At 48.6% G+C, this 13801-nt stretch overlaps 1 protein-coding gene and 1 gene segment (V, D, J or C); one reads left to right on the forward strand and one right to left on the reverse strand.

Annotated features, from left to right (window-relative positions):
* Positions 1–370: 370 nt before the first annotated feature.
* The window catches only part of LOC141744684 (T cell receptor beta constant 1-like), a 35517-nt gene continuing 22086 nt past the window's right edge, over positions 371–13801 (forward strand). The window contains 3 exon segments of the C gene segment in view: positions 371–413; positions 841–1138; positions 2743–2748. Coding sequence covers positions 371–413; positions 841–1138; positions 2743–2748 — 347 coding nt within the window.
* On the reverse strand, positions 4602–8535 carry LOC141744686 (trypsin I-P1-like). Its single transcript, XM_074591194.1, has 5 exons — positions 8004–8535; positions 7369–7537; positions 6507–6760; positions 5607–5743; positions 4602–4864 (listed from the first exon to the last, which is right to left on the reverse strand). Exons 1-5 carry the CDS (start codon positions 8041–8043, stop codon positions 4715–4717), a joined length of 750 nt encoding a protein of 249 aa, XP_074447295.1. The 5' UTR covers positions 8044–8535; the 3' UTR covers positions 4602–4714.

Here is a 13801-nt window from a genome sequence, read left to right on the forward strand (position 1 = left end):
ACGCTCTCTTTCTCTTCCCTTCGTTTGGTGCCTCCTTGTGCATCCCTGTGCCGTGCACGCACTCAGGCTGCCACACAGCCCCATCCTGCTCCTGTGATCACCCCTGTCCCCCACCTCTGCCTATACACACACACAGACACAGCAGGAAGTGCGTGGAGCAGGGTGGATGCACCTCATGCCTGCATGCAGGTGTCATTCCCCGCTGTTCCCAGCCAGCCAACTGCCTCCTCACACTTCAGGCTCTCTCTCACCGCCCTGCCCACCCGCAAAGAGACACGTGTCTCTTCCTCTCCCAGCCTCTCGTCTTGGCACGTCTCTGTGCCTGTGCTGCCACACCGGGCAGGGTGCTGGAAGGAGGTGGCCTTTCCCCATGGTTCTCCTCTGGTTCCTTGTGGCCGTCCTGGTCCCTGTGGGTAAGTGATCTTCTCTTCTGCTTGAAGAGCTGCCCTGGAGCTGCTGCTGCTGCCTCAGCCGTGTGCCCAGTCGTTGTCAGTGCCCCATTCCCCAAGGCTTCCCGGGGGAGGATGGGCAATGAACGAGGTGAGCTTTTCCTCAACCTCTAAACTCAGAAAACTCTACACATCTACAAAGGTGTTTTTTCTATCCCTTTTTAATACTTCGATTGAGAGTACCGAAGTAATTGTTTTTCATAATAAATTTGCCATTGTCTTTGAAACTTGTTTGTGGGGTTTTATTCTCCTGTGTGTCTCTGAGGAACAGGACACTGTCCCTTAGATCTTGCTGACATCCTTATGCCGCCCCATGCCGTAGTTCAAGGCTGTGTTTTTGCGTCCCCTTCAATGCATTTCACTCCTCACATCTCTTCCCTTCTCTTTGCAGGCCAGGCCCTTCAGCAGTCGCCAGACACAGTCGTCCGAGTGGGAGACTCTGTGGTTCTGAACTGTTCCCAAAAGGACAATGCATACTCAGCCATGTCCTGGTACAAGTTGCCCATGCGGAAGGATGCCACTCTGCAGTTGGTTGTGCATTTGGTGGAAGGTGGCAGGGCAGAGATTGAGAAGGAATTCAGAAATCACTTTTGGAGTAATGGGACTAAGGGCTACCGCTTATCTGTGGCGATAGATTACGCCCTACTCAATGACTCTGGCACATATTTTTGTGCTGAGGGAGGCCCACAGTGACTCAAAATCCGGAGCAGCATAGCAGAAACCTTTCCGTGCAAAGAGGGATGTGCCCCCAGCACACACACAGAGCGGTGTATTTGACAGTAGATTATGTTCTCCTCTTGCCCTCCACTCTACCTCGACCTGATTGTTAAGGGACTGGAACAAAATCTGAGGGATTTGGGTCTTTTTAGTCTCGAAAAAAGACGACTGAGCAGGGATCTTACCAATGCTTATAAATACTTAAAGGGTGGGTGTCAGGAGGATGGGGCTGGGCTCTTTTCAGTGCTGCCCCATGACAGGACAAGGGGTAATGGGCACGAACTTGAACATAGGAAGTTCCACCTAAACATGAGGAGGAACCGTCTACTTCAGGAGCACTGCCTACTTCAGGAAACTCGTGTTTATCATCTGTCTGTCTTCTGCCTGATCTCTAATTGCTTGGCTGGAAATCCAAGGCCAACCTGGAGTTGAATGTGGCAAGGGATTCTGGGGTCTCCTGGGATTGCTCACATTGTGGTTTCCTAGAGTACAGGTGCCTCGATCGTAACCCAGGGTTCAGCACACTGCCTTGCATGAGGAGCTCCGAGTTGCAGAGTACTGGCAAGACCATGCCACTGAGGACTTCTATGTGTGCACTGGTCCCTTGGCCCCACCAGTCTGCAGTGAATGGGTACGCTGCTGTGTGCCAGGGTGCCTGGGTCACGCCGTTACCCTGTGACCTGAACATTCTGATGTATGCCATGTAGCTCGGGTCTTGATGGTATCCAAAGATGGAGCATGGTCCTGTAGGTGAGGAGCCCCAGGCCACACGGTGCTCCGTGGCAATAATCCACCATACCTTTGGCTCTGCTAACCGGAATGGAGGTGTCAGGGCCAGGAGGGGGATCATTCCTCCACCCTGCTCCACACTTTGGAGACCATAACTGCGGACTGGAACCACTTGGCGTCCCCAGGACAAGGGAGATGTCCACCAGGGGTCTTGAGATGATGAGCACTGGAACACAGGGCAGGTGGGCAGAGGTTGAAGGTTCTAGGTTTGTCTGGCCAGAAGATGAGAATGCAGGGGAGCATTAGGTGCAGCCTCTCATTTCCTGGAGGGAGCTGAGGACGAGTTAGAGACAGAGTCTTCTTGGAGGTCCCCATGAAAGGACTGAAAAGTGATGGGCACAATCTGGGATGGGGAAATTCTGCTGAGGCAGGGGGACAAATTCTTTGCCAGAGGAGTGATGTAGCCCAAGGACAAGGCCTTGTACTTGAAGGAGAGGTTTGCATTTAGGGAGACTTTCCAACCACCCTGGTCCATGCCCTGAGAGACCTGCTCCAATTTTAGAGACAAACCTTACCTGAGTGCAGGGCAGACTGGAAACCCTTGGATACCACACCCCCGAGTACCTCCATCAGCCTTTGGTGTGTTCCCCAGTGCCCTACGTCTTTCAAGAAAAATGGGGGAATATTTGGGTGAGAGGGTCTTTGCGGTACTCACGTAGACTGCTGGTTTCCCATTAAAGTCCTGCCAAGAAAGACAAATGTGTGTTAATGCTGTCTGGTGATGGGAGAAAGGGATAGAAAGTTCCTCTCTGTGGAAGGAAGGTGCCCTCTGTCCCTTTTCTCTAAGCAGACCGTTTCACTGCTCAGGTGTCCCAGGTGAAGACCTTTGCTGAAACCAGTTCTGGGGTTCCTAAAAAGCCCTGTGACTTCAAAGAGATTCTAGTGGGGTCCCATCACACAGGATTCCAGCCTTAGATGAGGTCCCCAGGATTTGTCCAAGATGAGTGTCCTCAAGGCTTGAGTTTCATCCAGTGCTCCTTACTCCATCACACGGAAGAGCTCAGCTGCCTTTCAGCCCTTGAGGCTGCACTCCACTCTACCTGGATGTCTCTGGACCAGTCCAACCCAGCCTGACTGTCCTCACTCCCACTTCCTTTTGTCCCTTGGTCCGGATGGGATGGGTGCCCTCTCTGTGCTGCTTGGGGCAGGAGGTGGAATCAAGGCCTGTGGTCTGTCTCTCCTACCTGGCACTTCCACCCTATCATGTTCACCACGATCCTGCTGTTGAACGTGCCTTTGCCCTGGGAATCACAGAATGACAGAATGGTAGGGGTTGGAAGGGACCTCTGGAGATCATCTCATCCAACCCTCCTGCCAAAGCAGGTTCACCTGGAGGAGGTTGCACAGGAACGCGTCCAGGTGGGTTTTGAATGTCTCCAGAGACGGAGAGACCATTACCTCTCTGGGCAGCCTGTTCCAGTGCTCTGCCACCCTCAAAGTAAAGAAGTTCCTCCTCATGTTTAGGTGGAACTTCCTATGTTCAAGTTTGTTCCTGTTACCTTTTGCCCTGTCGCTGGGCAGCACTGAAAAGAGCCTGGCCCCATCCTCCTGACACCCACCCTGTAAGTATTTGTAAGTGTTGATAAGGTTCCCCCTCAGCTGTCTTTTCCAGACTAAAAAGACCCAAATCTCTCAGCCTTTCTTCATAAGAGAGATGTTCCAGTCCCTTGATCATCTTCGTAGCCCTTTGCTGCACCCTCTCCAGCAGTTCCCTGTTCTTCTTGAATCAGGGAGCCCAGAACTGGACACAGTACTCCAGATGTGGCCTCACCAGGGCAGAGGAGAGGGGGAGGATGACCTCCCTCAACCTGCTGGCCACACTCTTCTTGATGCACCCCGGGATGCCTTTGGCCTTCTTGGCCACAAGGGCACATTGCTGGCTCATGGTCATCCTGTTGTCCACCAGGACTCCCAGGTCTCTTTCCACTGAGCTGCTCTCCAGCAGGTCAGCCCCCAACCTGTACTGGTGCATGGGGTTATTCCTCCCCAGGTGCAGCACCCTACACTTGCCCTTGTTGAATTTCATAAGGTTTCTCTCCGCCCAACTCTCCAATCTGTCTAGGTCTCTCTGTATTGCAGCACAGCCTTCCGGTGTGTCAGACACCCCTCCCAGTTTTGTATCATCAGCAAACTTGCTGGGGGTGCACTCCATCCCTTCATCCAGGTCGTTGATGAATATATTGAAGAGGACTGGAACTGGACTGGAAGAGGACTGGGGACTGGTCCATGAAGAGAACAAGCCCTCAGCAAGAGGTTGTTTCATTCCCAAGTGGAGCTTTCGGAGAGGTTCCACTAAGGAATGTTCAGTCATATAGTCAGGGGTGGGGGTGAGAGTGGGGGCGATGGGGAGCGTTTGTGCTGCTGCCTGCTGTTTTCTACAGTAGGAGTCTGCTGCCTGTATGATTCAGCGCACTCTGTCGGCTTTTTTAGGCAGTTTTGTAGCACCTGAGTACATGCTGATAAACAGAAAAGATGGCTGCCTGTAACTGACTGACAGGCTCCTGAAGGTGAAGCTGAAAAGTGTTGCAAGATCCTGCTAGTTGAGAAGCACTACAAATATTAAATATTTTCCTTGGAGTGATATTCCCTGCCTCTGCCCTCCATACAAATGGCCTATGGAAGTACCCAGAGAAATGTTGCACAAAGAAGGGGTGCCTGAAAGTCTTTATTTTTTGATAATTTTGGTGTGTCCAGTCCCAAAATGGAAGAAAATGATGAGGAGAAGAAACAGGTCACACCATAGAATGAGAGAGAGCGTCTCAGTTGGCAGCTATAGTGTCTTGGATCCAGGAGACGTAGTTGCAAACCTTAGTGTAAACTCCGGGATAGCCTCTCTGCGCACATCCAATACCCCAGGAAACAATGCCCTGGAGCTGCCCATTGCAGACTACTGGACCGCCGGAATCCCCCTGTGCACATAAAGGATACGGATATTCAGCAAATGAGAGGAGCGTGAAGTGATGAGCCAGAGATCCCAGAAATCACTGACAGTCGAGGGAGCTCCGTTGGGCTTTTTCTGCACTGAAGTTCTACAGAGGTCATTTCTGATTACCACTCTACACCTGATGCTCCTGTGCCTTACTTTAGCTCCAAGGGCACTGCAGCTGAGGATGAGTAAGCTGCCTATTTTGGATGGATGCAGTCCTTGGCAGACACTTAGGATATGGGTGTCTTAAACATTATTCTGCCAAATAACTCCGTGGAGCTCGGCACATGTAAAATGCAGACCAATTGTCAGGTGTGTTCGTTTTCCAGACTACCCGGATCTTGGAACAGGCTATGTAATTTTTGGTGAGTCCAAACCTAACATTTGTGTCCTAAGCTCTGAAGTCACCGTGATTACTATTGATTCTCTGGTGCAGGACTCCTCCCTTTTCAATAGCCCAAGGCGCAGGAGGTGGCATAGTCTGCTCGTGGAAGTTTAGGGCAGAGGTATTGTCCATCTCAAAAAGGGACAATGACCGACAGAGTGGGAAAAAAGCTAGCCTCACTCGGTAAGCAGCTTTCACCCTAAGTCTCTGCTGTTGTTCAAAAATACGACATTCAGACACGCCAGTGCAGTGAGAGTAGCAGATTCTCTAATGCGACGGCCTCTTCTACTGGCAACAGGCAGGAGAGAAACATATGGGAAAGGAGAGACAGATGTTTTACCTGGCAGGAGTCTTTCCCTCCCTCCAGGAATCCTACACACATCATATTGTTGGTAATTTGCCGAGGGTAGGCATCGCTGCACTCTCTTGCGGAGAGTACGGGAGCCTTCAGGCACTGCAAGGTGTCCGGAAACAAATCTAGAAGAAAATAGAGAGAGGTGGTTGATGACATCTCTGAGTTCATTTCGGAGCCCGGAGGAGATCTTCCTTATCAGAAAAGTAATGACTGAGCATCATGTTTTAGTGGTCATTTTTCCTCTGAACGGTAATCACAGCATGGATTCCTTTTGTTCAGATGGAACTGCAGCCACGTTAATTTTTCTGATACCTAGGCAGTCATCAACTGGCAAGCGTGGTGCCACGAGCTACTCTTGTAGCCCATATGCTGGAGGAAACCTGCGCCTCAGGAAAACCATCCTCTCCTCTGGTGCAGGTTTTGTTGTTGTCGGTGGATTAGACACCAGTCACCATTCACACCTCTGACCATTGGCGTAAGAGAACGGAGCTCTCTTGTAGTAATTTGAGATCCACAATCACAGATTTTGATCTTGTTCTCAGAGCACTGACAACTCTATTGGCATTAGTTAAATTGCCAGTGCTTGGCACTGCACAGCTGATAGCGCCAGGCCACAAAATTTAGGGCGGAGTGAACATGCTGGTGAAGAGCACATGGATGACTCGAGTGATTCCATGTTCGTACCACAGAACAAGAGGAAGGACCTTATAAAGGATTTCCTTCAAAGCAGTTCAATTGTTACCATCCTATACGGACTCATCAGTGAAAAAGGCCCGTCCCACAGCACTTCTCTGAGCTTTACCCTGCACAGTTTGGAGTTAATTGCGGAGTCTTAGAGCGTCTCCCAGGCCCTTGCGATGCTGTACATTCCCACAGAGTACTCACTGCCATTGCTGAGTGTGTTGCCCCAGCCAGAGATGAGGCACGTGGTGCCTGTGGTCACACAGCTGGTAGGCAGAGGAATTGTTTGGACAGCTCGGTTGAGCTGGGCTGGTACGGAAAGCTTGATGAGCATAATGTCATTGTCCAGTGTTCTGGAGCTGAAGCGAGGGTGGCGGATGACTTTAGCTGAATTGATCAACTGCTGTGTCGATTCTGTGAGTTCCAGGTTATGTTTCCCGAGCTGCACTTGGATGCGCCTGGAAAAGAGAAGGAATGGCACGTACTTTACTGCTGCCGCCTGCTTATGAGGAACCTCCCTGTCACCGTATGCGCTCGCTGCAACATCGCTACTGTGGGAGCTGTTTTCATGCAGGTCATCTTTCTTGTCCTGCAACGCGTCCTGGGGATCCACACTGAGATCTTACCCACTCCCAGCACAGCTGGTGAGTTTCTGCAGGTTCCTTTTGTTGAGCTGGGACGAGTCAGATATATAACAGTGCTTTATACAAACATTCTGGAAAAAGGCAAACTGCTGTCACCCTGACCTCATTCCCCTTCCTGTTCTCCAGTGACTAAGTTGTAGCAAGATTCATGCAATTTGTAAGAAGTCACAGCCCGTAACTCATTGCTCGATTATCACATTGCCATTTCAGAAAGTGCTCTGCATTCCCAGAAGCATTTGCAGAAGGGGAAAAGCCCTCATGATGCCTCAGCCCAGCTTCCTGACCGAGCCACCCATTCCTTGGTTGTCCCCTGTCAGAACAAAGTCCCTTCCAGATTTGGATCTCACAGCTCAGACTTCCTGCTAGAAGCGAACTGGAAGAAAGAAGTAGCTTTAGGGAAGAATATAGTTTTTTGTACTCACGACTTGTAGCAGTGGGCAGCCGACACAACCCACTGGCTGCTGATGAGGGAACCTCCACAGAAGTGATACCCAGAATTCAGGGACACCTGGTAGGGGACAGAGTTCTCTGCACAGGTGTAGCCTCCCACGATCTTGTCATCATCATCGTCAGCGTTGACGGGGAAGGCAACTGGGAGATAAGAAGTGGCATATGTCAACATCTGCCATAAGGAGTCTTGTCCCCCTGCGACTGACTGAAGCGTCTCACTTGCAGGCTGTACTTCTCTAAAAACTCACAGCATCAGCGGGCAAGCACGCGGCCATTGTCCAAAACTTTACAGCAGCTTTAGGACTTCCTGGCCAGCGGTGTTACCTTCATACTTGGTACTCCTTAAGGGAGAGACAGGCTTTTTTTGAAGCTGACGCACACATTTCAGTAGTGCTGGGACGAGAACCCCTATGAAGGCTTTCGTTCCCCATTTTGTGACACAAGCAATTGTGAACGGACACAGTCAAAAGAAGTTGCAGTGCTGTGCCGTAAAGTTTGTGCAAGTTGAAACTGGACTTCCCTTTCCCCCAATAGACTGCCCTGTAAATTTGCTCAGAAAATGGGCTTCCTTACAACTCACAAAAGCAGAAGTACAAAACATACTCACCAGCCACCCCAACAAAGGTGAGAAACAGTATGAATTTCATGATCTCGACACAGCCTCACGCCCCGACTGGTGCACTGCAAGTGTGAGCTGCTAGAAATACATTTTTTGAGATGGCCTTATCTCTAGTCCAAGGTTTTCTCCGGACAAAAAGTACACAGTGGAAAATTTGAAGATCCAAATGTGGTCATTAACAGGCACAGGCAGAAAGTAAAAATAACATATCAGTTAATAATAAACCTTTCCTAAGATAGAGAGCTATTTCAAATTATTTCAGAGGGCAGCCTTCAACTTAAAAATACCTTTGGGCTTTGGAAGGTGTGTAGCTGTTTGTCTATCTCATTCCTATACGCAGCACCTGTTGAGGGCAACCCTCAAACCCCTTTGAGATTCCTCTGCGCTGATGGTGTCATTATTAAAAATGTGTATTTTTACTGGAAGCTGAATATTGTAGGTAATGGACAGTAATAGTATGCATTTATATTTAAATAAACAAAATAAGACATACAAAGCGAAGCAAAACAAAACAACCCCAAACCTCTCAGTGTTCATTTGTTAATTGTATTTTATCAAATTCCTTTTCTTGATTTATGTATGTGTGCATGTGTGTTTTTATCATAGAGAACACAGCGTTTCCCCACATAAAATGATTCAAAAGTAATTTCAATGAGGATGAAAATGTCATCACTAATTAATTGTCATTCATTGACAATTAATTAATGTCATGACATTAATTAATGTCATTCATTAATGACTTGGATGATGGGACAGAGTGTATCCTCAGCAAGTTCGCTGATGATACCAAGCTGCGAGGGGTGGCTGACGGTCCGGAGGGCCGTGCTGCCTGGACAGGCTGGAGAGCTGTGCAGAGAAGAACCTAATGAGGTTCAACAAAAGCAAGTGGAAGGTCCTCGACCTGGGGAGGAAGAATGCTAAGCACCAGTATAGGTTAGGGGTGGACCTGCTGGGAAGTAGTTCTGAGGAGAAGGATCTGGGGGTCCTGGTAGACAGTAAATTATCCATGAGCCAACAATGTGCCCTTGTTGACAAAAAGGCCAATGGAATCCTGGGCTGCATAGGGAAGAGTGTGGCCAGTAGGTCGAAGGAGGTCATTCTCCCCCTCTACTCTGCACTGGTGAGGCCACAACTGGAATACTGCATCCAGTTTTGGGCTCCCCAGTTCAAGAGGGACAGGGAACTACTGGAGCGGGTCCAGCGTAGGCCAACTAAGATGATTGAGGGACTGGAGCATCTCCCTTATGAGGAAAGGCTGAGAGAGCTGGGACTCTTTAGCCTGGAGAAGAGAAGGCTGAGGGGAGACCTTATTATGGCATACAAGTATCTAAAGGGTGGGTTGAAGGAGGATGGTGCCAGGCTCTTTTCATTGGTTCCCAGTGACCGGACAAGGGGCAACGGGGACAAGTTAGAACATAGGAATTTCCATTCAAATACATGGAAAAACTTCTTTACAGTGAGGGTGACAGAGCACCGGAACAGGCTGCCCAGGGAGGTTGTGGAGTCCCCTTCTCTGGAGATTTTCAAGACCCGCCTGGATGCAGTCCTGAGTAATGTGCTCTAGGCAATCCCGCTTTAGCAGGGGAGTTGGACTAGATGATCCCGAGAGGTCCCTTCCAACTCTGAAGTTTCTGTGATTCTGTGAAAAAACTATTCTGTGCCTACCCCCCTCCCCCCTTCCAAGTTAAATAGCTCAAATGTGCGAATTCTCACCACATCTCTTTGAAAGCATTTCTCTCACCTAATCTTTATGATAATATTGGCCTAAGTACCAAAACACGTATTTTTTTATTTAGCTTTGGAATGTTCTACAGATACTAATTTTTGCCACGGAAGAATTTCAGTATAACATTGATGCTTATGCATGTAATGTGTATGAACAAATATACTGTGAACACAAACAATTTCAGGAAAATCCAGTAATTCAGCATTTGAATTGGGAAGCTTGACCATACCTGCCTTTGTCTTGGTACTTTTTTTCTTTTCCCTTGTTACTTATTTAACCTGTTCTGGTCTTTAACAGATCAGTTCTTCTCAACAGCAGGAAAGGCATTATATAGGGCCGGCTGGTGATCTCCTTGAAGAAAAGGTCTCTCTGAAACTCTCTAGGCTACTTGCTTAAGTCACCAAGAGGACAGTACTGACCTCTTCCCAGGCTACTGCCAGAGCTCACGGCAAAAGTCCTGGGTCACAGTTCCTGTGGTTCTTGTGTTCCTAAGTCCTTGATGTCAGATATCTAGTGAACATGCCTCACCCGAGTCCCTCCCATTCTCCTATATTCCCCTCTGTAGAAGGGGCCCCTGCTATAGAGGCTCCCATGAATTCCAGAACTCCAGGGTGTGTGCCAGCAGCGCAGCTCCTGGAGGATACTGATCTCAAATGAAGGCAAAGGGCTGTTTTTGATGCACAGCTCAGGGGTCATCCAGCAGACAGGCTGCTTCAGAACAGCCCTTCAGGCCTTTCAGTGAGAACTGTGAAGGATGAAGAGAATCCTTTGCATTCAGGATGAAATTGGAACATCTCCCGACGCTTCTCCTTCCTTCCTTTAAGATGACGAATCCCTACCTGGAATGTAAATACCCTCTTCTGCTCAATGCTGCTGAACATCCCACAGACCCATTGCAAGGTTTTTTCAGGGTCTTTCAAAAAATACACTCCAGGGATACATCTCCAGGTGCAAACAAGTCTCTCATTTAATGCAAAGCTGCAGCTCCAGGGGCACAGGAAGAAGGAGGATCAGTGAGTGGAGGGCAGCTGTGTTAGATACCATCAATGGCACCTTGCATTTCTAGAAATCCATGTTCCTAGTTCAAGTATTTCAGTCAGCTGTATCATCACCGGACTCAGATAAAGTAAATACATTTGTCCAGGCTGATGCAAGATCCTGGGAAAGGGAAAGGTGGTGAGAACATGTGCTGACAGAGATAAAACTTCCCAGGAGCATAAAGCAGAGGAGTTTCTGAGGCTAGTCCTTGTACATCTTACAGACCTTGGTGGTGGAGGCACCACTGATTCTCTTTTCCCAAGTCTCTCTCTTTGCCTGGGAGGAGCTGGTTGAAAGATGTCCCATCTGACCTACGAACATCAAGTCCCCAGTTGCTCAAGTCCAGGAGAGCATCTGGGAAGGGTTTTGCGTTTCTGCTCTTTGCATCTATAATTGACGATCAGGGACAGGCTCTTGGTTTATGATGTTCCAGTGCAGTGGTCTCCAAAGAGGGGTGCATGCACCCCTGGGGGTGCACAAGATGATGCACTGGGGTGTGGGATGGAAACATTAGAACTTCAATATTGTATGTATATAATTATCAATTACTAAATATACATACACTGGGGGTGCATGTTCAAAAACATTTTACTGGTAAAGGTGCGTGATCAGAAATGTTTGGAAACCACTGTTCTAATGGTTTCAACAAACACCTTACATGTTCTTTCTTACATTCTGCTATAACGTCAGCCTCCAACTCTGCAGAGCCTTCATGCTCTCTCTGGTTTCTTCACTAACAGGGCTTCCTTCCAATCTTTCTCAGCCCTAGCTTCCCCCCAGCAAATTAGAACTCTTCTGACACTCTCAACTGCATTTGCCAGTTTCCATTTCTCAGCCTACACATATGTGCACCCTGTGCTTTCCGCAGTTAATTCCACAGTTTCCAGCAGTTAATTCCGCAGTTTTCAGCAGTTAATTGTTGCGGGGTAGGGCAGGTCAGCAAATAAGGGGCGCTATCTTTCTGTGCTTCCGTATCAGGACTTGCTGCACTTCACTTTGCATTCCCTAGATTCTTTGTACCAGGTCAAAACCTTTCCAGGTGAGATCAGCTCATGCTTCTAAATTTTTCTCCTCAGGGTGACTCAGGTGTCCCAGATGTATGCATTGGAAAACTCCAAGGATTCATGTCATCAGGAACTGAGTGTGCTCTGAAAGGTCATCCCAGTGTCTACACCAAGGTCTGCAATTACATTGCTTGAATCAAAGAAACCATTGCAGCCTAGTGACATGTTGATGACTGGCTCCTTGGCCACTACCCTTCCGCCCTATCACTCCTCTTAAGATAATAGCACAAATAAAAGTCTTACTTAAAGACCTTACAGATATTTTCTCTGGGAATTGATGAGCACCATACAAAAGGGGGGTTCCCTACAGCCCTACACCAGCTCCTTCTGACCTTTCCCTTCTGTTCTCGTTTGGGTGTGAGTGCTGGGAGCAGTGGCCTAGAGCTGCTGGGCCAGGAGGCAAAGGGATAAGGAATTGTGAACCATCTAGAAAGTCTTCTGAGACAGGTTCCTCCTTTTCTTTACTCCTGGCCCTCTTACTGAGAAAGGGAGGAGAGGGAGCAGGTCCCTAGAGAGGAGGTTCCTACAGCAGTGGAGCAGAGTCCTCTTTTGCCCCTGCCAATGGTGAAGTTATCTCACTGGTACTGTGACAGCTTTGATGGTGGTCATTACAACTATGGTGGTGGGTCAAACAGTGGTCAGAGACCACAGGCACAGAGCAGTCAGGCCACTGGCAACAGCTGTGATCAATGATCATCATCTTTCCTCTTCACTTCCTCAGGGACACCAGGATCTAGCAGGTAACACAGACTAGTTGCTAAGGAAAGGAAAACAACAGCAAGCAGGTGCAGAAAAGGTCTGTGACCTTATAACAGTGTAAAGCATGGGAGAAGATCAGTTTAGAAAGGAAGCATGGGGACTGGAAGGGAGGAGAGGGCAGGGGCAGCGCTACCCACATATTTGTGTTTACTCTTCTGCTATTCTGGTTTTTGTTTTTGGAAGAAGGAAAGTCATGCCTTCTTTCAGAGTGCATGGGCTCAGGAAGAGGTCCTGGAGGACTGTGGGCCAAAGGCACTGTGGGAATAACAAAGTGAGGAGAGACCATAGTACTGGGGAGAAGGGTAGGAAATTCATGAGAACAGTGGTCCCACATGCAGCCACAAGTGGATATACAGCCTCAGCCTTTGAGGTGGGAAACAGACTGTGTCCCAGGAATCTTCAGCGAATGGCTGGACCAGAAAGGAAAGGAAGGGCCCTGCAAGGACATAGCAGACGGGGGAGATCAGATTTTAAAGTATTTATTTCATCCACCTCATCCAGTACATGATCTGTAGAGAGCAGACAGAAAAACTTCCCCTGAAGGGTCTGTGCACCCCAAACCTGTGTAAACTGGGCCACTACTGGGCAATTTTAACATCTCCAAACCTAGAAACTGCCTCTTTGCTGTGACAATACAGGATGGAGAGTTTGGGAAAGAAAAGGGAGGACAAATAGGGACTGGAAAAAGTGTAAAGATGGTGAGGTAGAAAGTTAAGTGGTCTGAAAAATCTGGGGAAGAAGTTTAGACGTGGCAGCCAGTGAGGCTGGCACAGTGAAATAGAAGGGATGAGGAAGGGGAATTTGCACCAGACAAGCAGACACAGCTGGATTAGAAATGGAATTAGAATGGACTGGTTGGAGATGAGAGGTGTGAAAGGAGCAGCACAGGTCTGAATGGGCAAGGGATCTGAGATGACAAGCCTGAGGAGGAATGATTTCTTTAGGAATTGTCTGTCTATCTGGACTTCTGTAAGGCCTTTGACACGGTCGCCTACAACATCCTTCTCTCTAAATTGGAGATGTACAGATTTGATGGGTGGACTGTTGGGTGGATGAGATAGGATGTTCACATCCAGAGGGTAGTGGTCAATGGCTCAATGTCCAAATGGAGATCAGTGACAAGTGGTGTCCCTCAGGAGTCTGTATTGGGACCAGAACTGTTCAATTCTTCATCAATGATAGAGACAGGGGGATGGAAT

The sequence above is a fragment of the Larus michahellis genome, chromosome 1 (genome assembly GCF_964199755.1).
Source record: "Larus michahellis chromosome 1, bLarMic1.1, whole genome shotgun sequence".
NCBI lineage: Eukaryota > Metazoa > Chordata > Aves > Charadriiformes > Laridae > Larus > Larus michahellis.

What these genes read in the sequence shown, in the direction of transcription:
- LOC141744686 (XM_074591194.1), bottom strand. Translation starts at nt 8,043, where the DNA reads ATGAAATTCATACTGTTTCTCACCTTTGTTGGGGTGGCTG. An exon ending in GCTGCCCACTGCTACAAGTC is followed by an intron (nt 6,761 to 7,368) that starts GTGAGTACAAAA and finishes TCTCTTTTCCAG; the next exon opens with GCGCATCCAAGTGCAGCTCG. An exon ending in CAACACACTCAGCAATGGCA is followed by an intron (nt 5,744 to 6,506) that starts GTGAGTACTCTG and finishes ATTTTCTTCTAG; the next exon opens with ATTTGTTTCCGGACACCTTG.